The 27,229-nt window shown below is 30.3% G+C and overlaps 1 protein-coding gene across 1 annotated transcript in view; it reads right to left on the bottom strand.

The window, feature by feature from the left end:
- Positions 1-1,760: 1,760 nt before the first annotated feature.
- Positions 1,761-27,229, bottom strand: part of LOC134683640 (uncharacterized) — a 29,529-nt gene continuing 4,060 nt past the window's right edge. Inside the window, exons 2-6 of the mRNA XM_063542952.1 lie at positions 6,837-6,933; positions 6,132-6,280; positions 5,433-5,578; positions 2,805-3,215; positions 1,761-2,296 (exon numbers count right to left, since the gene is read on the bottom strand). Coding sequence (XP_063399022.1) covers positions 1,779-2,296; positions 2,805-3,215; positions 5,433-5,578; positions 6,132-6,280; positions 6,837-6,933 — 1,321 coding nt within the window. The 3' untranslated portion in view covers positions 1,761-1,778. The remainder of the gene's footprint in view (positions 2,297-2,804; positions 3,216-5,432; positions 5,579-6,131; positions 6,281-6,836; positions 6,934-27,229) is intronic.

The following is a 27,229-nucleotide window of genomic DNA, read 5'->3' on the forward strand; positions in this document are numbered from 1 at the left end:
AGTCGTTTGATCTAATCATTTACCAATTTTCTTATATTCCTCTTTGCTGTAAAAAATATGCTAGCATTATCAATAAACTCATCATAGATACCAGGACTAAAAATTTAGTATATACGCCAGACGCGTACGCTCGAATCCAAAAAAGTTAAAAAGGCCAAAAAAAGTACGAAGTTGAAGAGCATTAGACCAAAATTCCTGAAAGTGTTGCCAAATACAGCTAAGGTCATGAGGAAGAAAAGCCTTAGTATTTCAAAAAATTCAAAAAATTGTAAAATGAACATTCAAACTTTTGTCTAGAACAGAGTGACACCGTTATAGCTATAAATTATAGAAAAATCACATACAACATTTTACAAAATAGAATATGAAAACTAAAGATTGAGCAACACAAATTCCACCGACAAACTGGTGTAATAGAAAAATGTAATACCTTTGATATCGTATTACCTAGGCTATTTATCCTTCACACAAAGACACCGCTTTAATTGAGCTACAAATACATAAAAGGTTCACAATTGGAGAGCTACAATCTTCTCGTCGTAAAGGTTTGTTCTCAATCGAACCTTATTTGCATTTCTCTGATGTAAATCAAGATATAAGGCATTCTTAGTTAGATCTGTTTTATTTGTTGTGCCCATACAATTTATCAATATAAAGAAATTGTATGCGTATGTCATACACGCGTGAGGTGTAGATAGTTATAAAACCTGGTTCAATCCATCACTTTCCTTATTGAATTTTGTTAGTTGACATTGTATTCCAAGTTAAAAGGGATTGTTAGATGATAGGTTACAAAAACCAGACAGTAACAAAGGGAAACAATGTATTTAATATATAAGGAATCACTGAAGCAGTCAGTGGACCCCATCTCTTAGGGAAGTTACTTGGTCTGCCACTGTTAATCTACATTAAAACTGTTTAAAATAGTTTTTTCCTAACGAAGCTTTGCAATTCAAGCACCTGCAATTACTTATAATGAACTCAATAGTAAAACTGGAAGCTACGCTCATCCATGCATTGCACAGGACTACTCAGAAAATAAAGAAAAGCATTTATCATCCGAACAGATAATGACTTTGCCGTCGGTAAATTACAATTAGGTGTGAATTATGTGCAGTTTCCCGTTGTAATATACATTAAGAGATGAATTAACTTAAATACATATAGAAATTAAACACACGTTGTTACAAGAAAGGCAAAGCATAAAGAAAACACTACAAAACGCAATAACTTTTTATTTATATTTGTTATGAAAAAAATTATTTTCATTTTTATTGTGTACTTCACATTTTTGACTGTTCATCAATGCGTATATATCATAATTTTACTGACATTTAGACTAGTAAATGAATGTTGAACAGCATTTATTTGAAAAGTCTAACCAAAACATTATTTAATTATGTTCAGTCTTCCAGTCAAATATCAAACTTATCGACTTATCAACTATGGTAAATTCAGACGTTTTTCAGAGAATTCAGTATGTGTACAGGTAAATCCACCAATCATATATACTGAATAGTCTGAACCAAAACCAAACATATTTTCATTGACTGCAAAAGAATTTTCTGAACAGTATTGAATATATCGAAAGAGGTAAGTAAGAAAAATTACTTGATGACGAAAATAACTTAATAATTTATTATTAATAAAACATTTCGAATTTAACACTTTGAAAATGCTATATATCATTATTTATCTCCTTTAATTATGAAGGCAGAATGTTTTTTGAAAAGAAAAAAAAGATAAGTTCGATGTTTATGGTGTAATTATATGGTAATCTAAACATAGCTTGGATGCCTCGCAGAACTCTGTGACAGTATTTCTATAGTTTCGTTTCTGAGGGATAAATCTGATAATTCATATGCAGATCCCTCGTCAGAACAATAACAAAAAAGTCTACATTTTGTCTGTATTCGGTGACACTGACATCTGTTCGTTATGAATAGACTTATTAAACAAAATAATCCATTCCCATAAAATATAAAACTTATCGCAAATAAAGCATTTGATGAAACAAAAATTCCATTTGCGTTAATAAGAATTACTAAATAGTAAATGAACGTTACTACAAGACACAGTATAGATGCTGAACTAAACCAGTTCAGAACAAAAATATCATCTTCGTTGACGTTTTTATCAAGAACCATTGCAGAACGTGGATTTTTCGCATAAACTGTCACGTAACATACAAAAATTATGACGTATGGAATAAATGTTGAAATCACTAATTGGTATCCCGACCATATGATGGCATGACTGTTATATGAAGTAAAATCAACACTACACATTCCTATTTCTGAAATTAGAGAGAAATGGATAAAGTTACAAAAACATTTTACTATACGAGGTTACAAACTGAGAACCTTTAGATTTTAAATAATTGCGTGCTATTTCCCAATAAGGTCGTATCGCTGTTTGATGCAAAGTCTTGCAGATTGTTACTGAAATCCAAAGCTTTGAAATTGATAATAAATTTAAGGCAGGTCTTGAATGATTACTAACAAATGTTTGTGATGTATTCAATAATTTCAATAACCTTCTTTTCAAAATGATAATGGTCACAGGTGCATTGACGTTTACAAGAAGTTGATTTATGTTATTGTGTTTTGCTTTTGCCCTTTTACCCAATGCTCCCGTCGAACCAAGTATTGAGTGCAAAATGAAAAATCCTATTATAAATATATTTGATCATACTGTTCTAGGTTTTATTTTCTCATTTCCAATTTAGGCATAAATTTTCGAATATATCATGAAATCTAGCAACTGAATTCATGATAGCATACTATGTACTCAATCCTACTCACCTTGAGATTCAAGATACACATTAGTATAAAGATAGTATTGATTTTCGTCCGCATGCGTGGTAATTTCCATATGTGAGGCACCGATGGTATGACCTAAGTTTGGTTTCCATAACAATGAACGCAGCAATTGCTTCACCGATCCATCATTATATTTTGTCCAAAATGCTTGAATGCTCTCAATGTTATATGACCTAACAATAATACTGATGACTGATGATACTATTACACGGGCAGATACTCCTATGTCAGTGAGAAAGTGATTTGATATTAATGTTTTTGGATCATGTTCTTTTCCTTGCATCACAACTTTTTGGAATGTTGCAAGATAGTATGACGTCATGTCAGGATTTGACGCAACAGTTGTTTGATTGTTAGAATACATGTTAATTGTCACTGTAAGATTGATATGGCCTGAAAATAAAAACAAAAACAAGTTTAAACGCATCGAATTCACTGTTATTTCATCAATACTTCAATATGCTATACTTTCACAATTCTTGTTATATCAATTGAATCTCTGTTCTTGGTTTGAAAAATATTCAGTTTTGACTCTGCTAGCATTTTTATTAGAGATACTTGTGTTGAACTTTTCTGACATATCAGTAGGCTTCCTTTTCATTACAGTTACATTATAAAGTAGACGGTAAGGATGCTTCAATTTATTATTCATTAAAATAATTTTTGATCTAGAGATTCAAAACTTATATGAAGTTTATAATCAAAGATACAAAACAAAAAAATACTGCATTCTATTTCTGAAAAGATGTGTTAACTGTTGTCGTTTATCATAGCCAAATTGTTTCATTAGTATTGGATTGTTGTTTTAATATCATTATTTGATAGTCTGTTAATATGCTTTTTCTGCTTTTTTTTTAGATTTTCTACAAGTTATTACTTGTCATATTGTAAAATGTTTTTTTAGGGGGAAAACAATGTAAATATTTAATGTGCTAAAGTCAGGACGCTTAATGTGTTGCACTGCCCACGTCTCATTAGCGTATATCCACGTCCAAATTTAATTGCGTTCCAAACAAAATATTCTATGTATGAGTGTGATGATCAAAAAACTTTAGCATTACCGAAAGCACTTAATTCAACAAAACAATTGTTTAATTTGATCACAGTTTATGTCTTCTATATTATGTTTGTAAATGCATTTGATTGTATTTATTTTAGCTTTACCCACTTCTAACTGATTGCTGCACTAACTATTTTCAATGGTCGGTTTCCTTATGTACAATATATGTAAAATGAGCTACGACGTATTAAATTAGATATAAAAGACCATTAATCATGTTAGTTCTGTTTTTGAACAAGTTAGTATATTATAATCTTGTTTCTGCAATAAATATCTGGTTATCAACTAATGGACGGATAAATCTAAGTATATTTCTATGTTTACTTTGTTTTGCATTAATGCAGAAATAATGTTACGTTTTGAGTGTCTCATATTATCGTCATTGGTAACAACTGAATTGAACTGAAACAAAACAGTACGAAAAAGACCAGGTTAATTTCTCTTTATATCATTTGCAACATAAAACATCACCAAAAACCTTCCAACATTCAACACCATTGAATATGACTTAAGCTTTACCTAACATGTGCTGTATTATTAGACGTGTTATCAGCTAATCATCTTTTTATCCGTTGAAGCAAATGTTGTAGGATCCTTACAATGAAACACATTGTTACTAAATAAGGCAATTCATTTTTTTTCTTTAACAATTGCAGATACAGTGTTCTTTGATAGTATCTTTTAACTTGAAAAAAAATCAAATTGTTATTAAGTCCCAATCAGCTTCCATTGCTGCTGTTGGATGAATAAGATTTAAATGTTAAAATATATGCGACTACATGTTTTGGAAAGATACAAATGGTGCCAAACAAAAGCATTAAACTATTTTTGAGGTGAACATTTGAGGATTATAGTTCATTAACGAAATTGTCTAATTCCAACGCCCGTAATTTTGACAAATATCAGTGAGGCGGAATTAATATTTAAATGTTCTCGATCAGTAATTCATCATATGAACAATAACAAATCTGCTTAAAGGGGAAGTTGTTTCGAAATAAACTTCGTAAAACTGTTAATTTCTGAATGATGGATCGATAATGACAGAAATTAGTAAAACTATATGGTTGCGACCATTTTTATTCGTTTGTCTCATTTCATTTATTCTATCTTTATACAGTTTGGTCCATACTTTTAATTTATCTGTAAGTGAAGATTCTTTGTCGTCAGTTTTTGGTAATTACCTTTATTTGTGTATCTCTTATTCAAGTGTTTGTCGCATCGATGATCGTTATTTGAACACTGTTAACTGACTAACTGCCGCCTAAACTTTCAGCGCTTAACATTACTTATTTACTTTTATTCTAAAAATAACCCTAACACATTAATGAATTATAATACACATGAATAGAAACTTAATATGAACAAATTACAATATATAATTTACAAATCAACATATTTCGCTGGCTTAATAGCCGGTCTGATATTCGAGTGTTGGGGTAATACAAATCTGTACGAACTAAATACGAATAAAAACACGTTAACACAAAATTATATTTTCTATATCTCCTTTTTATAATTATATAAAGTATAAGTCTGCCTTTACTGCTTACCTCTGAAATAGGAATATTCTCCGAGTCCATAGAGTGGTCCGGAGGACAACAGTACGACAAGAATGTAAATGCCACATACTATTATATTAACGTTTCTTGGAGAAAATGTTGATGGGTGGTCAAGTACAGCAAGGAATCTGTGGTATCTGGAAATATTTGTTTCACAATAAATATTTTAACTGGTGAATTAATTGCAAGTTTATCAGAAGCATTTCTATATTCAAATTTCTATTCACAATAATAGGCTGTCGCTTATCAAAGTAGTAATGCTTCGATCGTCAACGTTTTTACTCGATGACATTTTTAACAATATGATAGATTTCTCTGATACGTAAAAAAAGTCGATAAGCCAGTAATATCTGTAGAGACTATTGTATGATTTTCTTAATACTTTGTTGATGTATTTGATCACTTCGTTTTCGTTCCTGAGTTTGTTTTTATAACTTTGAATACATATTTTATTTTAATATATATAATGACTTTATATGCGATTATAACTGAATAATTCATTGATTGCTTTCACCAATAATAACCACTTGACAATCAAACGATTGTTGCATGTGAAACACAATATTGTATGCTTATCTTTCTTCTACACGTTATATTAATTCCGGTCAAAATGTAAGTAGTTTTCTCTTTTTTATTATATTTTTCTTGATTAATATACTACTTATTCATCATATGCATACACAATACTACCTTTCAATGGATACTATCGCCATGACCCATATATTACCAGAGGTTAAAATAAGATTCAGGAAACCAAAGGTTTGGCACATAAAATCTCCAAGGATCCACCCACCTGTTAACAAAACAGACTGATAGTTAGGTGAACCGTCATAAATAATCTTTAGTATAAATAACAGCATTCATTTGTTTGTTTCCGTGGTGGTAGGTCCTAGTGTGTGTAATGTTGGGTAATCTAAGAAAAATTTCGTAAAAATCGTGTTTTTGCTTTTTAAATGAGGGGTTTATTCTTCCTTGTTTAGTTTGTAAGCTGCAAAAAATAGACAATTCAATTGATATATTGCCACAAAGCTTGTGCCCACGTTTCAAATTCACACTTAACAATTCATTTTTCTTAAATTTCAAATTTATAATTCAGTTAATAATTGTCTCAGTTATTGTAAAGATGAATAGGACTTATGTAGTTCTCTTTCGGGAAAAATCTATAATTTTGTTTAATGAAGAGAAATTAATTTGATTAAACTATATTTATTAAATCGCTTGTTTGCTGCGTTCTTTTTACACTTCGTTTAAACTAATTACATTCTAATGATAAGACATGCTAATTTTCATTAAATTCAATTGATTTTTAAAGGTTATATTGTAATTTTATATAACAACGGAGTAAACGAAATTTTAGTACATTAAAACAATGTTTCCCTTAAACAACGCACATACTTTAAACTTGATCACACTTTCAAAACTAAAATCGTAAGGTGTGATCAGAAACTGCTTCAATATATGCAAGGTATAAACAGATAAAATGTCGTCAAGCCTGAGTAATCATGGTAATATAGAAATTAATTAAATCATATACATGTATATACCTGCATGTCAAAGGTCTACATGTACGTCCTTTGGATATCAGAGATAGCCGTTAAACTAAGACAATGTGTACTCCCATACTGAATACAATTTATATTTATATATAACATTTAAACAATACACTTTCTTAACGGACATGGTCGAGTGATCTAGAGCCCTTCACATCAGACTAATCGATTGGTGCTGTAGTGTATTAAATCGATTTGAGGGACAAAATGTTGTCAGCATAAAAATCTAACTCTTACACTGTTACCTTAATTTTTTCAAAGTATATATACAGGATTTATATTCGGATGGAAAATATAAAACTGATTGTTCCATCTTTTTTCGTTTGAACTAGCTATTCATATCGTTCCCTTGTGAGTTTTAAAATAAGAAATTAGAAGAAATCTTCCTTGTAATATATTAACCTTTAAGCAAAGCATATTTTTTTATCGATTTTACTTGAAGAATTATCTGGATATATATATGGTATCATTTTATTACAACTTTTGCTATATAAGTAATAAGATATATATCTTTACCATTTTATTACAGAATAGCATTGATCAATATCATAGAAAAAATCAGTACTAGTATTTACTTAATAACACTTAACCCATACGATACACGTATACTGTATTATATTCGATATAACCAAGTTTTGCATAACTCACATATGTAACCAACTGTAAATAGTATATTCGTAGTTGTTTTATTCTTAATATCAAATATGAAAAAAACGTAAATTCTTTCAATTGAATATGTAGCGAAAACAAACAATCAGCCAAAAGTCATACTAATATCTAAAAATGTTTGTCGGTCAGCACGAGGTCTACTATGAGTTTTGCGACATTTTGAGCGCTTGGAATCACAGATGGTGTTTGGTAGGGTTCATTTGTCTATTGGTCCTTTTCTTTTTCTTTTTCAGCCATGCCGTTGTCAGTTTGTTACTCACTAGTAAGGATTTGAATGTCCTTCTAGTATCTATCGCCTATATTTTTAAGATCTCCTAAACTTATGTATGCTAATATACAAATAAAGAGATGGTGTTTAGATATTGGAAGATGTGGTATGTGTGCCAATGAGACAACTCTCCATCCAAATAAGAATTGATAAAAGTAAATCTGTATAGGTCAAGGTAAGGCCTTTAATGATTAGCAATCGCAATTTTTCACCAATGATCAACTGACAAGAATGTAAACAACTATGAGACAATGTACACCCTTCAACAATAAGCAAATCCATAGTCATGTAATTATGTGTCCATACCCTTGTTTCTGTATATTGATATTTCTCATTGTACATTTTTATTTAGATATTTAATTTCTGTATTTCATGGAATGACACATCTGGTTTTTTTTAGTTGATACCTATCAACTTGAGAACACCAACATATAACTGCATCGCATTTTTATGAGATTTTTGTTTTTCATATCACAGAAGTGATCTTATTATTAATAGGTCAGTTAGGATTGAGATTAAGAGATCTTAGTGTTTTATATGCGCCTGAATTACAAGCAGAGAGGCTTATACATTTTATATTGATTCCCACCAGAAAAAAAGGTATTATGTTATAAAAAAAAAGATGGAATTATTACAATTATATTATGCTGTTGAGTGTGTTCTCAACTACAAAAGAATGTTCTTATCATCATCTACTGTAACAGGAAGTCCAATTAATAACATCAGACTCTGATAACATCAAACTAAACAGGATGTGCATTTATATCCTGCAAATTCTTTTACGATATATTTTATATGGTTTCAAGCTAGAAAGGTATTTTTTCTACAAGACTGTTTCACGTTACCGGAATGGCTCAAAGCAAACACATTCTTATTGGTTCACTTAGCTTATGTGTTTGGATGTTGTGTTTGTCTTATCTATAGATTTTTTTCCATTTGGTTTGTTTGATATTTTGTTTCGCTATATTTTTGCTACTACACTTTTACCATAAAACAACCTGCATTGTACGTTTTACATTTATTTTTCATTTTGCTAAATAAACAATAAAATATTGTTTTTCATATTGAAGAGCGTGTAATGTTTTATATTTGTATCACAAAATGTTTTTTTATGTTTACAATATATAACACAAATGTATAATTTGCATCTGCAAACATACAATCAATTATTTTATAAAGTTGATAGAATATAGATGTGTATATACAAATAAGGTAAACCAAGCCACAATATGTGTGTTGCTGTCCAACCATATAAAGCTTGTGATCAAGTAAATGTCGTTGGTTTCTGGCTGTCATTCTAATTAGTTTTTGTTCCTATTTGATAATTTTAGGCGCTGATTTTCCAGCACATTTTGGTAGGAAAAGAACGTTAAAAAGATGAAACATTACACCCAAATATGCATCGCGTTTTATGAATATGGGATTTTTGTTTTTCATTATGAGATTGGGTTTTCAATGAAAATTTGTCATATCTTTTTAAGGTTGCACAGATAAAAATTAAGCCTCTGGGTTTTTTCTTATAAAGTGTGTGTTATTTCCTTTAAAGTGCATAGGCAAGTCTGTATACTGATAACCTAGAATCGTTTTTTTTCATGATTAACTAAGGGGAATAATGTTTTCTGGTCTGTTCATCCGTTCGTTCTATTGCCCGTCCGTCCGTTCGTTTGTCTGTTTGTTCGTTTGTTCCGTTTCAGGTTAATGTTTTTATTACAATGTTTGATCAAGATAGTTTTTTATGAAGTTGTCATTCAATCAACTTGAAACTAAGTACACATGTTTTTTATGATATGATATTTATGCACTTTTGACACCAATTGCACGGTCCACGGAAATTAGAAATTGACAGTGAGAGTGGGCATCCGTAACTATTGACACGTTTGTTTTGGTTTTACAAAACGAAAAACAATTCCCTTTGCAAAGTTATGGAGCTAATCAGAACCAATTTTTTGAAGATCGGCATACTATTATTATCTCTAAAAGATGAACTATAACGTGTGTAAGTCAATTGGAAAATACAGATGAAACTAATAAGATAAAACCTCGAAGAAATGAATTATATGAAAATACTTTTATCCCTTATCGTGTGCATAGTTTGATTGGAAATCAGATCATATACTGAAAGTAACCGAAGCAGAATAAATTGAAACGTCATTTTTTTCTCAAATTTCAATGAACTATCACTTAAAGAAGCACTAGTTGAATGACATTTAACAAAACGATATCTTAAGATAAGCTACAAGTAGTGTATATGCATTATGTCAAGCTATTGATCATCCTGACTATCGAAATATGAAAAAAAACACGATAATATAACAATAAGTTTAAAGTTCTGTTCAATCTATTTTACCTTACAGAAAATATAAGTTATTTATTGTTCAATTAGTGTACTATTTGTTTACTCAGAGACAGATTTGTAAAAGCAAATTTGCTTGTTTTTAAATCCTTTTGGTTTTATTATATCGTTAGGTGATGAATTACCCGAATCAATAGTTATTAATCTAATACCACCTCGTTCAAATTTTACAAGCCAGAATTCCATCTAATATTTGTACTAAATAAACTCATAATAGATACCAGGACTAAATGTAGTATATACGCCAGACGCGCGTTTCGTCTACAAAAGACTCATCAGTGACGCTCGAATCCAAAAAAAATAAAAAGGACAACTAAAGTACGAAGTTAAAGAGCATTGAGGACCAAAATTCCTAAAAAAAATTGCCAAATACATCTAAGATAATCTATGTCTGAGGTAGAAAAGCGTTAGTATATACTGTTTACTCAAACAATTGTAGGCGCCAACATTCCAACTTTTTATTAGTTCAAACATTTCAAGTCAAAATTCCTATATTAGTATATCAATATGTGTACTAAAAGGGTCACTGATTGGCATTTGATAAACACTTACAAATTCGAATGACTAAATAGAAAAAATAATTTTAAAATGTTTTATAATATAATGAAATTTTTATCTAAGCTCAACTGAATTAATATTAGTTTTTTATCCATTTATCTCTTAGTCTGCCCTCAAACAAAATAATAATAAATCATAGAAGTTCTTATTATAAAACATTAGTGTCATTAATCATTCACGGGCTCAGGGAAATATTTATCTAAAATTGTTAATTACAAATCAAAGCTGCAAAAACAATATGATAAAGAATTTATTCAACTGTTTAAATTCTTAGGCGTTTGCTAAATGTTTGCATGCATTACATAAGTGTTGAAACATACAAAGGAGCAAATGCAAACACTGACATAACCAAATTCACTACATTTGGAACACTACACTCATTTACAAGGAAATGTAAGTTTTCTTAAAGCATTCAATACAAAAACAACTAGTGATAAAACCATGTTGATGATGAGTCCTAGTAAACATAGCTTTTTGTGACAAACATTTGAGTTTGTTAACAGAAGATAAGTATGCAAACAATTGATGATGATGGTCAGTTATTTTTTGGTGGCAACTGCAATTGTACAAAATCATTTAACGTCTTTTTAACTGTTAGACATGTATCAAAATAGTGTCGGAAATGAATCGTCAGTAGATATCTATTCGTGTGATGTGTCTGAGCTTTTATTTTGACATTTGAGTATGCACTTGTCGGTTTGAAATGTCCTTTAAGTTCAGTATTAATGTGATTTTACTTTTTTGCTTCCGTATACGACTTTATTTTCTTTAAAAAACTGATAATATAGACTTATCAGAGAACAGGAATGATATGACAACTAGTTAAGTAGAGAAAACTGTATATTCTACAGTTTGAAAACAAAATAAATATGACAAATATTGGATTAGCTAAGGTAGATTATGTTTACGTATGGTTACTAGATAATAATCTGGACTTGATTATGAATGTTTGAATCGAGATTTAAAAGGATTTTCTTGAAAATTTGTCTATTTTTTAATAGCATGACAGTCTATTAGTTTTAACAATGTCTTTGATTTTATGCTTCTTATTTCATTTCTGCAGGAAACCGTCAGTAAGTTACTACAGTTTTTGGATGTTATAAACTTCAGACTAACACCATACACTATTACACACTTCACCATACACCATTTCTCTATACCTATTACAGTATTGCATCATACAACTTGTTTTTCTCTACACCATCCGAGATAACCCATATTGCAATTTAATTTCAACACACCTACCCATTTCAATAACCTTTTACCTTTGCAGAACTGTATGAACATAAAAAGCCAATGATCTAAACGTATCGAATCATTGATGTCATTATGTACAAGTACATAAGTATAAGACTCCAATTTTGATTTTGAAATGAAAACATTTAATATTGGTCACATTGGGGTCTAAGCGCGATGCTGGATTGCTGATTTGTTGTAAGCGTGACACGTGAAATGCAAATTATTGTGCCGTGAAAACGGAAAATGATGTCTAGCGGGACGCGGGAAATTACAAAAAAAATAATTGCTTGCATACATAGAAAACAGTAAGCGAGATCCGGGATCAGAACCCCCCAATGAGACCCCCTTAAATGTTTACCTGCAATGGTGGATATAAGAAATCCGGTTAGATTCCAAAGACTGCAAATCAATTGAGAGATCAGGAACATTTTTATCATCGTTTTCAGAATAATATCATTGTAGACGGTAAAGTTTTTAAAGACACATATAAAATGTCCGGCAATGACAAAAATCCACAATATAAACACACTAACAATTTTTAAAACTTCTTCTGCCATTTTGTCTTTCAAATTAGATAGTACCTTGGTTTCCTTTTATTAGTTTCCTTTCTCAAGATAAAGTTTTTGTGGTACACAAAATTTCACTGTATGTATTCTGTTACATTGATGCATTTGGTCAACATTACTCCACTAGTATATTATGATTCGAGTATATCCTTTAGTATTTGACATTATTAATTCATTCATTTACATCTTATGTTGTAACACGTGAATCGAGATTATCAATGGATCAAGTTATTCATCACATGTAAATCAGAAGTATTATTTCTACGTATTAAAATACTCTCAAACATATATTCAACTTTGCTGTTTTACATATCACCAGGGAACCAACTAATGCTTCTTATTTGAAACAAGGACACAAATAACTGTCGTTGAAAGGTTACCTAGACGTAGCTCATACCATTGATTTTACAACTAATGAACGACTTCGGTAGTTATATAACGTATATATGCTACTGTATTGTAACATATTAACGGGAATTAATTAGGCGCAAATATAATTTAAGACTAGGCTTTGCTGATGTGTGGGTATTAAGATATTTTCATTACATTTATTGTTTAACTTGATTTTGTATTTGTAAAGGAATGATATATAAATTGTCAAATGATATTCCATTATCACGGCTTATATAGTTTAAAAGCTATTCCTAGTGCAGCAGCAATGGAACAAGCGGCCTTGATGACATAAATCATACAAACGATGAGAAAGAAATTACCACCTGAGAAGTTTTCCACCAATATTGATAATAGTAATCATCTTGGTCCCATTCCAAAATCAATTTGACTGATGATCTTGACTTAAATATTCAAAAAAGACTTATTTATACAAGTAAGCATTGTGTGTCATCGTTATTCAGTATGTCATAATTGATGATAGAGATTACCATAATTTGCCAACTTTAACTTAAACAATTTTGACCTTATTATACCAATGGAAATCATATGAAAAGACTAGTTGCACATATAAAGAACAGCATTAGGTTGACAGTTATTTAATGAATGCTAAGGTTTTTATTTTTCAAAGGGCATATTGTGTGAAAATTAATGATTTTACTACGATGTGCCGCATTATAGAAAGAATATTGGGTGTGCTAATTCTGGGAAATTTAAAATACAATTCGTACCCCGACAATATATGTGAAAATGTCTAAGCTTTGAAACGAGCCATCATAGATATTCAAGATTACGATATTGACTGAGTTACAGATGAAAATGTTACCATTACCGGCTATGGAAATTAATTTACGCCTCTTGACCAATCTGTAATAAATTGAAACCATAATGGCCGTCTCATCAATTAACCGATTGCAATTTGCTCCTATAATGAAATGTTATCTGAATGGGGATTCGAATGATTTTCTAAGGATGCATATCTGAATTATCGATTCTCTTTAATTTGAGTTACCAGATAAATTTCCTTTTATTGTAACGTTTCATGAAATTGTACTCGATTGTATGATTTTGGAAATTCAGTTTACCCCCTTAAGACTTAGAATTTACTCGTAACGTATATTGTATTGGTGGTAAATTGTATATTGTATTGATGGTAAATTAAAACAATTTTTTATCAACACTTCAAAATACATATGATGAGTTCATCGTCGTAAGTAAATTAATCAATATTCAAAAGTGTAGCGCTCACCGAGTATTTTAATAACGTTTCGAATCATTTCCTTGTTACTAACAAAATTGCCTTTGACCCAAATGTTCTTATTAGTAAAGTTCTAGCCATCGTTTGGACTGATTAATCGAATAAATCCTTATGTGTGTATCAATATAACGCATGTGTGTCTCTTATATGTATCATTTGACAATACCAAAATTTCCTTTTCTTATTAAAGACATCGTCGAACGCAATAGTCAATGTTTTGCCTAATAGGAACACCCAAAATAACCAGAGATATATAGTCAAGACTTGAACATTATTACAGGCTTATATATAAGTACACCATACCTGTGTAACTTCGGTTGACGAATGTCAGTTTGAAAGGCAATTCATTACGAACTCAAATATTGAAAACAAAAAAAACAAAAAAATAGTTTGTAAATATAGGTTACTCATGGTTTAGGTGGACAAATCTTAGTGTTACGAATTACTTACATATGATTCTTATATGATTTGCATATCTATAAATGTTTGATTCAGATTGGTCGAATATAACTTATTTCTTTGTTACCACTTCGATGAATCATGTTTCCGAAACTACTTTCGTTATACACACTGTGATCAATTATTGTGCAATACACATGCATGTAATGATTCTAGGATTTTCAGCGAATGAGATTAAAAAACAATTACACACCCGTTGTTTCCATTGTAATGCATATATAACAAAGACGAAAATGTATCAAATCAAAATGCAGACAAAATTCTGCGAAATTTCATGACTTTTTGAATTGACCTCATTGCAAAATACGACATCAAACGAATGAAAATTTTCAAGAGAAAGATTTTTTGTTACTTGTTTGCCTCAAACTCTGATTTTATCTCATCAAAATCAAGTTTTCGAGGTATTTGCAATTTCATTTAAGGGGATGTTGCATTTTAACGAACATATTTCGATTTCATGAAATCAAAATGGCGACCATCTCTTTAGTCGACATGCCGATTGTGTACTTTTTAGTATTTACATTACCTATTTGATAAAAAAATGTTAATAAGATATCTCGATTTTTTGCTCATTCTTGCTATTCTTAATCTACATTTGTAAGATGTAGATGCTTGTAATATATTTTATTCGTCATTTTTATTAGATGATTGTTTATGGACGTTACATGGCGATAAATAATAAGTTTTAAAAAAAAAAATTTTACCTGTTACTTTTTGACGGCTATTATTCGTTGGTTTCCCTTTTCTATATTTTCTCCCATTTATCAGTTTATTTATTGTAATTCTGTCGTGTAACTTTGTCATTTTAATGTTATAATTAACACTGCCATTGAAGCGGGAGGTTTTGCATGCCACAAAACCAGGTTCAACCCACCAATTTTTCATAAAATGTCATGTACCAAGTCAGGAAAATGGCCATTGTTGCATTATATTGCGTTTCTGTGTGTATTACATTTCGCTGTGGTGTCTTTGTTGTGTTGTGGTTCTCTTATATTGTATACGTTTCCTTCGGTTTAGTTTGTAACCTGGATTTGTTTTTTTTCTCTATCGATCTATGATTTTTAAACTGAGGTATACTACTGTTGCCTCTATTTACTTTTCCAGTGAATGCTTCACGTTTTGATATTTGCATTTCATCACACAATTAGCCATGTTGATAGACGGGCAAAATGTCAAATCATACAAGTACAAATTGTGTAGGCTCTAAAACAAATGGAAAATATTCGCTGCTTTTTTATATATAATTAGTCCAATTTTGTAACTCAGTGCGATTATGTTATTTTGACATTAGTGTTTATATGTAGCAATATAAAGTGAAAAACAATAAGACTCAAATGTCGTACATACGAAGTGTTTTAACTTAATTGGAATCGCTCAAACAGACAGGTATGACACAATACGTCGCGACGATCGGAAATATACTATCAAAAGGGACAGAAATCGATTTCAAAGTTATCTTTGATTTTTTGGAACTCGATTCTTAATTTTCCAAATAACTTGAATCTTGACCCACACATAGTGTTTGGGGGATGTTTATTTAAACCTTTTTAAGTGAAAGATCCCTGTACGTTTCACCAACAACAGCGTATTTCAGTTTGATGATCATGTTATTTTTGATGATGTAACATGCCGTGACTTGTGTAATGCTGATTTTCTTAATATCTTAAACAATTGTTCTCAAATTATTTGATAATAGACAGACTTTGACTATTTATTTTTTGGTTGCGTGTTAATCATAATAAATATATTGTAAAATCATTGTACTGCTGTCATTACTGTAAATCTGTTTCCAAGCTTGGTATATAATATGTTTTATTTTATAATGAGTTATTTGTATCATCTTCAACATAAACGAAACAAAAATAATTATAATACCAACCGAAAGATAAAAGTATAGCAAATGACACTATGTATGCTTGTTTTACAAAATAGTGTAGTAAAAATAATTCTTTATATTTCTTTATGTTCGTAATGTTCGCGATATAAGATACTTACACAGCAGAATAGCCGTCTGATCTGTAAAGCTACTGATTTTGTCCTACTCCGGATTAATGTGTACCCTGTCGACGTATGATGAACACTCTCTTTGAATTCCTTCAGATTTTCGTGAAATTGCTATTTAAAGTGAACAAAACATATTCCTATCTTGTTTAAAGTACATTATATACATTTATTGGTTTATTTCATGATTTTTTCAAAGTATCTATGACTGATGTATTACTGAAAAGAAATTGATTGTCAAACTGGGTATCTGAGGGAGCAACATTTTGTACCCTTCATTATATCGATGAAGGTATTCTACACCTATCAAGTTTTCGATACCTAGATGCAGCTGAACTCAATGCTTTGTCGTACCATAACAATATAAAATACCGCCCGATTATATATCACCACCCTTTAACAATATTCAGCATTTATATTAAAAATATCTTTAGGACATTATTGTTTCCAATACCGATAACAGAAATTATTGTAATACTTTTATTGTAACTAAATATTGTACTTTAAAGATGGAATGGTGCTGATTCTTAAGATGTTTCTGCTGAAGTGAACAAAACGCTTATATTTTACATATTTTGTTCTTCATATAACAACGTACGAAAACTTCATGTCGAAGTGCATTAATAGTCAATAATTTGAAATAAGAATATAACATTATCTTAAAGTACTTGTATACAGTTAGAGTTATTCTCTGTATAAATAATAATCGTAAGAGATCATTAAAGAGCACATGTATGGAGAAAATAACAGACTTAACTTGCACAACACGACACGATTAAGCCGTCATTGGAGATTGACATTCAAAAACAGACACAGCCTAAAAGATTTCCCATACAACATTTGAAACAATGTTTTCTTATGTGACAATATTTCAATAAATACACCTACCCAATGAAATTATACACTTAAGTTTTCAATACGAGCATTCAATATCACCAGTACTGATAGTGTTAGGTTTTTGAATGTTTCTTCCGCAATTCCGAAATAATGACTGTGATGAGTTATTACACATCATCCAATTTATGACCTACTTCCTGTTACAGGTAATTGAGTCATTCATTAGCCTTTGGGGTTGTAAAATTATAGTTGTAACGACATGTTGCCATTGTATTTAGAATTGCGATCAGCATGGCATTTTGAAATTCAATATTATTTAGGGATCCTCAGCGAGAAAATTAGCATTTGATAACTTTGTTTTCCCTTACTGCTTCTTAATTCAGTTATGCACCTTTTTATCGAAAGCAAAGATATCACGGGAATAATACAAAAATCGGAAATCCAATTAAAACTTATAACATCATGACCCAAATAAATAAAGAGGAAAACACTAGATTATACTTTGAAAGAACCGTTTTTATTAGTTGATAGAAGTGCAAAACGGTAAGGAATGAAAACTAACGATATGAAATTGAAAACAAACGGGCTGGTGTTTCGTACCGTTTGCATTAACGCGTTTGTATGTACACGTTAAAAGTGAAAGCTAACGCGTTTGTTCGTACACGTTAAAAGTGAAAACTAACACGTTTGTTTGTACACGTTACAAAATAAATCTTACGCATTGGAGGTAAATACCAACGCATTGGCAATGCCCCCAATGCATTGAAAGTAAAACCCAAGGCGTTGAAAAATTCATACGGTATATTCAAACCGACAATGGCAAGAATGGCAACTCATACACTAGCAACTATCACAAAAAAGGGCAAATAAACTAATGATTAAACGGCACAAAACGTACCAAACTTCGGATTGAGGGGCACTTATGAGTTCCTGGTCTACAGGCATTTATAGCAATGGGTATCTCGATCATGCAAGAACAAATGATAAGTCACATTCGGTAATGCAGCGATAATGGAAGTCATTATTATATCATTATATGTTATAAATATTAATAGTTATTTAAGGCATAGTGAATATATAGAGATAATTTTCATTTGATGTAACAAGAGTTGATCACTTCACTTATGTCCATAGTCAGACATGGTGCAGTATTGATGGGTTTCATTGATCTTGGGTCCTGTCTACTTCCGCCTTTCTGTTGCGATTTTGAACATTAACTGTTGTTTTTATTCTACAAGTGTATTCGGGTTTGTTTTTACAACTAATTAATCAATGTTATACTCCCCTTCAAATTTGTATAGGTAAAACGGTAGTATAACATTTCCCAGCAATAGTTTGGCCTTTTGTGTATCCAAAGACAGGGGAAGGAAGTCAACTTAGGAGCGCTGTGATTGGATGTAAGGGTACAATATATTTTTTTTTATTTATCTATGAATAACTGCAGTGTGTTAATTTACAATATAAATTTTAAAACCTATTGAAACATTTTCTAGAGAATTATTCGCAAAGGCTTTCAAACTTTCATAAATTTGGTGCAAAATGATGGTGGGCATGGATAACATAAACAAGCTCCGTTGGAAATTGGTCATGATACTATTTGGCTTCAATTTTTAAAATACAGTAATAAAATAATAACACCACACATAACTGTTTTATCCAGGTTTTTATTGTAAAAACTGGTAAACTTAGAAAATGTTAGTATTGTCGCCTATGGCAGAATAAAAAGTACCGTTTTCCCTTGAGATCATTACTATGTAAGGCTATTATACGTGTTCTCGAAAAGAACAAAAATCCGTAATTTTATAGATGTAAAACGATAACTTTTTGAAGTATTTACAACCTGTCATTGATTTCACAGACACAGTGTGAAAGGTTATGAAAAAAACGAAGCATAACAAGTTAACAAATATTATATTAGTTGTCCTTGTGGCCGATTGAGTACTAACGTGTTATATTGATTAACAACATGTTATAGATCCGAAGGAGACAATATCTGAGAGGTAAAAGGAATGACAAATAACTGCCATTTCTATGTTAGGATGTTTTGGAAGAACCTCATATATACATAAATTATTTAAAAAGAAACGTGTGACGAACACGTTAACAGCTGGTCACTTTCTTGATTCCAGTATTTAGATGTTTAAATGGGGAAACCAAAATAAGAATTATTTCAAAAGAGAGTATTTGTAGTTCTCTATCTTTTCTTTATTTTTATGATGACGATCTGTGGTTCTTTTAATGATGTATATGTTAGCGGCAATAAGTAAAATTAGGCATTAAGCTTAAATCCTAGGCAATAAGCTAACGCCTAGGCATTAAGTTATTGGCTGAAATTTTCAGGCATTAAGCTTATTGCTTGAAATCTTATGATGATTATTCATCCTATTGCCGAACATAATTTTAGGCAATAAGTAAACTCTGGAATTTATGTATATTGGGTGAATTATTCTTGATATAGTTTCGTTTTTAAATTATAATTTTACATTTATAAATATACATTCATTTGACAGGTCTTCAAATTTAATAAGTTTAATTTAGTAATTTAGCAGTTGAAAAACAGAATTAACTCATACTTTTTTCATATTGGTGTGGTATTACTAAGTATCAAAAAGACTTTGAAAAACGTAAGGGTATCCAATTGAAAAAGGGGGGAGATTCTATCGAATAATTATAATTTTATTTACTTGAAAATTTTTACACTTCATTAGTCGAGCTAGTTTGAACTGCTCAAAAGTAGACCAAATTAAGATATGATTTTTTTTTACCACAACATTTTCCATTTTTTTTATTCCATAAAATAATTTGTTAATAATTCCACAAAAGCCCGGCATAGTGCAAAATGTTTCAAATTTGGTGCCACGATATTTCAATAGCATGAGTTTGTATTCCAGCTAGCGAAGAACAAAAAATCTGCTTCCGCAAATTTACATATCTAACATTGCTGGGTTGATATTTTATTTGGAGTATATTTGAAGGATATATTAAATGACTGAATATTAGTCAGCTATAAATCTTATGGGGCGATGGATCATATGATTATGATACAGTTCACTACAAAATATAATATATAACAAGTCTAAAAGGGTAAAACATCACCATAAAATAGCGTGAACAGATATCCTTCATCAGTAAATGACCACGATGTCAAATGAATCATGTCAATTTATTCTAATAATAAAACTACAAGTATCAAAATCTTGAAATTTTTACCTAAAATAATAGTCTACAAACAATACCCTGATATCAAAGTAGAGGATTTATCTTTTAAACATCAAAATGACATTCGCCTCATGCAATGATCTTATAAGTAAAACAATGATGTAAAACTTTATATAAGTCATGCTGAAGGCCAAAACAAGTTGAAGAGTAGATTCAAAGATATTTATAATGAAGTTTGGTCAAATCAAAACAATGTAAGCTTTCTCTTGCTTTTTAAAAGTAAATTAAACATATGAGACATGATTACTTTAGTTTTTTTAATACTATAAAACAAGGGGGAGGAGTATTAAGCAAATTTCTAAGACATCAAAGTTTCAGATGCATTTCGTTACTAGCAATGAGAAATGCATATTCTAAATAAAGTTGAACAGAAATAACCAACACAATTCGGTTTAGACAAACAAATTGACTTAATATTTAAAGAGTTCACAACTGCAAAACAATAGACGGTTAAGACTGACTAGTTAGGTAAAGCTGTTTAATTAATTTCAGGTAACTAAATTATCTTTTAAATTGAAAAATGTTCAGTTTTTAAATTTATTGATTGATATCATTTTGTTACATGTTTAATTTTGCCAAAATGCTTTTGTGATTACAAAACATAATGCAATATAAAATTTAGCTCTGCAATCTCGGAAAAGGTGAAGATATATTTGTTCTTGATAGTGATTTGATTGATTTCTATAAAATTAACCCGTGCACATTATTATGTACAACCAAAATTATTTTCTCTCTCCCCGTCGTGAGAAGTTACAATGGTTATCTGCTCTTCATACTACTTTATATACTTTTATGTATCTTTAATGTATTTAAATAACAGTTATGTTTTAAATAACAGACTGAGTTTCTTTTTCGAAAGAAAACATTGATTTTATAGTAACTATAGTGTATACATAAATCATTTAAAAAGAAACGTGTGACGAACACGTTAACAGCTGGTTACTTTCTTGATTTCGATATTTAGATGTTTAAATGGGGAAACCAAAATAAGAGTTATTTAAAAGAGAGTATTTGTAGTTCTCTATCTTTTCTTTTTTTTATGATGACGTTCGTTTGTTCTTTTAATGATGTATACATTTCCAAACTCATTGTATTATCTAATATCTTCAGTTACTTTTTTAATTTAGTAAAAAAAATAATAAACAAGTTCTTTGATAAATTTTATCATGAAATTTCGACTGTAACTCATTTTAAACGGAATATAAACATCATCGATTACACTTATGTTTTCAGACCTTTTTTCCAGCTACAAATGTATGGTTGGGGGAAATACTGCAAGAATGATCTAAATCGGACGGTATGTGTGAAAATTGTCTTTATCGATACAAAGTTTTGATTTTTAATAATACTTTTATAATCAAATACGGGATACCACAAAGTTTGGCGTTGTTTATGGATTTTCATTTTTGTTCGTTTGTTGTTCTGTTCAATATCGATCTTTTTCTCCTCTGACATTTTAATTTATTTTGTTAATGAAGTAAACTTTAGCGACACTATATTGTTTTCATCATAACAATCATATGACTATTAATCTTTTATCATTATGACCGGTTATCTATTTCACGCATGAATATCTATTTCTCTTATTATCTCAACTGATTGATCAACGAAAAAAACAATACGTTAGTTAGGATTGCTTATCATTTTAAAGAAATTGTCAATTGTATCTTGTACAGCTGTCTAGTATGACCGTTGCAAATGGCAATTTATAATTTTCTGAATGATATAAAAAACCCTTATGCGTTTCACACAAAAGTATTAATGACTGGTGCTAGCGTTTTTCTTTGGTCCAGACCAATACAGTATGTGCGGACTTATATTTTCCAGAGAAACTTACAAAACTATCAATAATAAATTTAACAGGACAAAGATACTGTTTGTAACTATAAGACAGCCACAGTACAATACTACTGAACTCCGAGGAAAATTCAAATTCTATTGTGTAAGTATTCTATGTGATATACATTGGGAAAATGTATTCTTGTCTTTTTGCTAATGAGCTTTGTCTTAAGGCCTTTTTGTGTTCTTCTTTTTAACATCTTTGTTTGTTTGAATAGTGACTAAGAATATGACACAATGTCGACTGTTGTATCCCCTATTCGTGGCACTTTTACCTATTATGTCTGCTTGTTTTGTTTACACATCGATGCAATATAAGGGATTTTAGGCGAATGTCTTACAAGTGACAGGTTTAGCTTGCTTTAAAACCAGGTTTAATCCACCATTTTCTTTACATAAATGCCTGTACCAAATTAGCAATATAACAGTTGTTATCCATTTGTTTGATGTGTACTGCCCCGTTTGAAATACGTTTTTGAATGTGACAACAGAACTTCCAAACCAAATATTTATATGAATTGAAGAATTTGCGAAAGGTTTAAAGTAATTTGTGGTACGAAATCCGCGACTTTATAATTTACCAGGAATACATACATTTAACCCCGCCACAAAATTTATGTATGTGCCTGTCCTAAGTCAGGAGCCTGTAATTCAGTGGTTGCCGTTTGTTTTTGTGTTACATATTTGTTTTTCGTTCATTTTTTACATAAATGAGGCCGTTAGTTTTCTCGTTTGAATTGTTTTACATTGTCTTATTGGGGCCTTTTATAGCTGACTATGCGGTATGGGCTTTGCTCATTGTTGAAGGCCGTACGATGACCTATAGTTGTTAATGTTTTGTCATTTTGGTCTTATGTGGATAGTTGTCTCATTGGCAATCATACCACATCTTCTTTTTTATATTATATAAATTTTACGATAGAGGGATGATTCGAAGTTCCCTCTAGGATGCCAATTTTTCTTTTGTAGATAGTGACATTCCTTTGGCACTATCTTACGGTACATATAAATCACAACTCAGTCGCTATACCCGTGTCTGTTGTGAACATAATCTATGTATGTCTAGTAAATTATCAGGATGTCGAAAGAACACAATGATACCACATCTTTTTTTTTATCCTTAACAAAAAAGACTTAACAACAGTTTTTGAACTTTGTGATTCCCATACATTCAAACAGCGGGTGCTACTGTACACATATATATCAATTAATAAAAGTGTACTGAAAGTTTGCGTCATCCTTCGACTTCAGGTTTTGCTTTGACCTTTCCCCTGATTTGGATAGAGCTTTATGCGTTTCGTAGACACGATTATTATTGTTATGGTCGTAATAAATCGGTTCCTTACCCAACCTGAATTTAGCGTTCCGGCTATTAGTGTCCAATATAACAATAACTTGTTTGTTACTTTTACTTTTCAACGTAATCAGAGCAAGTGCATATCAATATTTTGAGTTTAACTTATTGTATGTAAACCTTTTCTTGCTTTAATGTTATGCTGACCTATGGAGGTTGTGTGGTGTACTATGAGCCATTACGACAGCCGCATTGACGTTTACCTGACATCTTCTTTAATCTACGCATGAAATAAATTCTTCAGTTCTAAAAGAATTGGCACAATGTATCCTAAATTAGATTTTTATCGTTTTGATATTCGATAATACTTTTAAGAATAGTTAATGTAAGACGGTGATAATTTTCTTTGTCATAGCCTGTAAGTACTTCGATGGAAGAATCTAATCGTTTACTCAAAATATTCCAGTGCAATCATATTTTAAACGCATTGTTTTACGTCACACAATCGACCGGTTTCCTAACTGTAACACATATGTGTTTGATTTTATAATAATTAGGATTAACGCACATTGTTAACTGCTTTACTACTACATTACCCATCATGTGTGTTAGTTTGTTCAGACATTGTTGTCAATGATAGTCACACAAGTGAAAGATAAAGCTGTATACATAACCTGGTTTAATCCAATAATTTGGTTGTTTTTGTAATTTTTATATTTACATGCCATTTTATTCTTAATCTTTTTAATAAAAAGATATATTAAATAATGTATGGAATATTTTTTTATATATATTTTTTTAAGTATATTTAATATAACGACCATGTCTGTAGCAGTTCGTCGTGTTCGAGATAATTAAAATTTCTCTGTCCTTTTTCTATATGAGCCTCTGTCGCATAACTTCAGATTTCCAACCAGTGTCACAAAGATAGATTTATCTTCTATCTGTTATACAATAATATCAGATCATGCTGACATTCAATAAGTTTGAAATTGATTTCGTGTAATTTCTATGCGGATTGTAGCATTTCATTCTAATAAAACGAATGATGTTATGAATGATCAAGCATAATCAAATAAATGTCTGCCTTGCTTAATCCATTGATCACCAAAGATAACAGTAAGCTTAACTTAATGGAAATATCTAATAAATAATGGCAAAATCAGAATTTCCAACACGTGTATGAATCGATAGTTGCAGAACCATTTTTAGTTGATTGTTAAATTTCAGATTAAAAATAGTTTAAAAGCTATATAACACGTCATCACACAAAATTACATTGCCGTTTATCACTAAAAAGCATTTCAGTAGACAGTATTTACAACTATGGACTCTAGTGTATAATTGTTTTGTCCTACTGAGTATATGTTTTTAAATGGAAACATAACATGAACAAAATATCCTTTCATAATCTTCTCATTTATCTCTTTTAAAAGTCACATTTTTATATGTTTTTTTGATATTCTTATATTTACCAATTCAATTCAATTCAATATTTTTGTTAAGTCTCATCTCTCAATTATATATAATACAACTTTACATAAAATATTATGTTGCATATAAATTTAAAAGAAAAGCCATTCTGTACAGAATTACAAGAGACTTTAACATTAAAAATTATATATAGAATTCATCTATGTGATTGAAAGTCCATCAAACTGGAGCTAATGGAAAACTTTTAACTGTTATATGGAATGCGATTATAAAATGAAGAGACGTCACATATATAAGTACATGAAAAATCAAAATTAACCTTTATAGATTCATATATTTCATTGGTATTAACCAATATCCATTTTAAGTTATAAAACAAATGTTGTTGTTAGTGCGAATATACGCGTTTTCAGCACCTTTATCATTCAACGTTTATATATGTCAATGGCATTCTGATTTAAATAGCAAGTATCAACTGACCCATCTACTCTTGGACACAACATTGCTTTTTGTTTTGTTTTCGTTTGGCAAGGTTTTAAATTGCAATGCCACTTTTATTCATCGTGGTTGCTATTCTTCTTTAATCGTAACGAAAATATGTTTGATCTTTATTTGCAACAACATTTATTTTTTATGTAACAGATCACGTCTATGATTACATACAAGACATTAGATAATTCATATCTTGTCCATAACATTGTCAGACATTAACCTTCACTCAATTCATTTCTCACGATAACATTTTACGACAGTTCTGTTATTCCCAAGAAAATGTATGTTTATCGATGTATATGAACCTATAGTAATTAATCACTGTATGAGACGAAATGTTTCGAGGTTGCTGTACCACTGTGTTGAACAAGTGTAATTATATTAAACGCTTCGCTAAGATCATGCATTATAATGGTTCACCAAGTAATTCAGCAATAGGCAAGACATTAGAAGTCTGTACGTATATGAAATCATTCGATCAAGTACCCTTTTAAATAAGTTTCTTACAACAGATGTCGAGGAACAATCAAGAAAAATAAGTCAAAAACATGAAAAACGTGACCAATTTTTATTTTTAAAATGGATATCAAAGACCTATTCACTCGACATGAAATGCATGGCCAAAATTTAAAGTAACAAAAAAAAATCCAGTGTTGCCCAAAAAATATTCATTTTATGAATTAGCACATTTGCCTCTCTTTTCAAAGAAAAACAACAAATGTAAATATCTTTTTATAAACGTCGTGCCATTGGGTGACGTGTCATTAGCATATGCACCCTTCGTCTACATTTGTATTATTATGTACTCCTTTGTAAAATGCATGAATTCACCAACATTTGGAAAATGACATCTGTAACAAACATAAACTTCCAAATACTGCTTTACAAGCAGAACCAAATACAATGAAAGTTCCAACTATTTCCTGGCTTCCGAAGCTCCACAAAACAGCTTACAAAAATAGATTATTTCTTCTTGTTACTAGTAAACTGTCTATTCTACTTACTAGTACACTTGGTACAATACAAAAACACGACAATTAATTGTTCAAATAAGACGTTTGAAAATAGTGAAATTAATTACTTTATTAGTGTATAAAAATCGTTAAAATAACATGATAAATTGCAAGCTTATTTTGGGGATTTTGAATCTGTTGACAATTTTTATTTGTTACCTCTAACTACAACTTTGCCTCATATTATAATGGGAAAAAATCACATATATTATTTACTGGGCATTTAAAAAGTCAAATTGCGAATATATTCAAACACTTTTTAGTACTTTTTTTAGTAACAACAAACAAAAGAACTATGTCAATTGCACATGCTTTATAATTGTAACTGCCTTTAAATTTTTATTAGATA

Source organism: Mytilus trossulus, chromosome 9 (assembly GCF_036588685.1).
Source record: "Mytilus trossulus isolate FHL-02 chromosome 9, PNRI_Mtr1.1.1.hap1, whole genome shotgun sequence".
Classification (NCBI taxonomy): Eukaryota; Metazoa; Mollusca; class Bivalvia; order Mytilida; family Mytilidae; genus Mytilus; species Mytilus trossulus.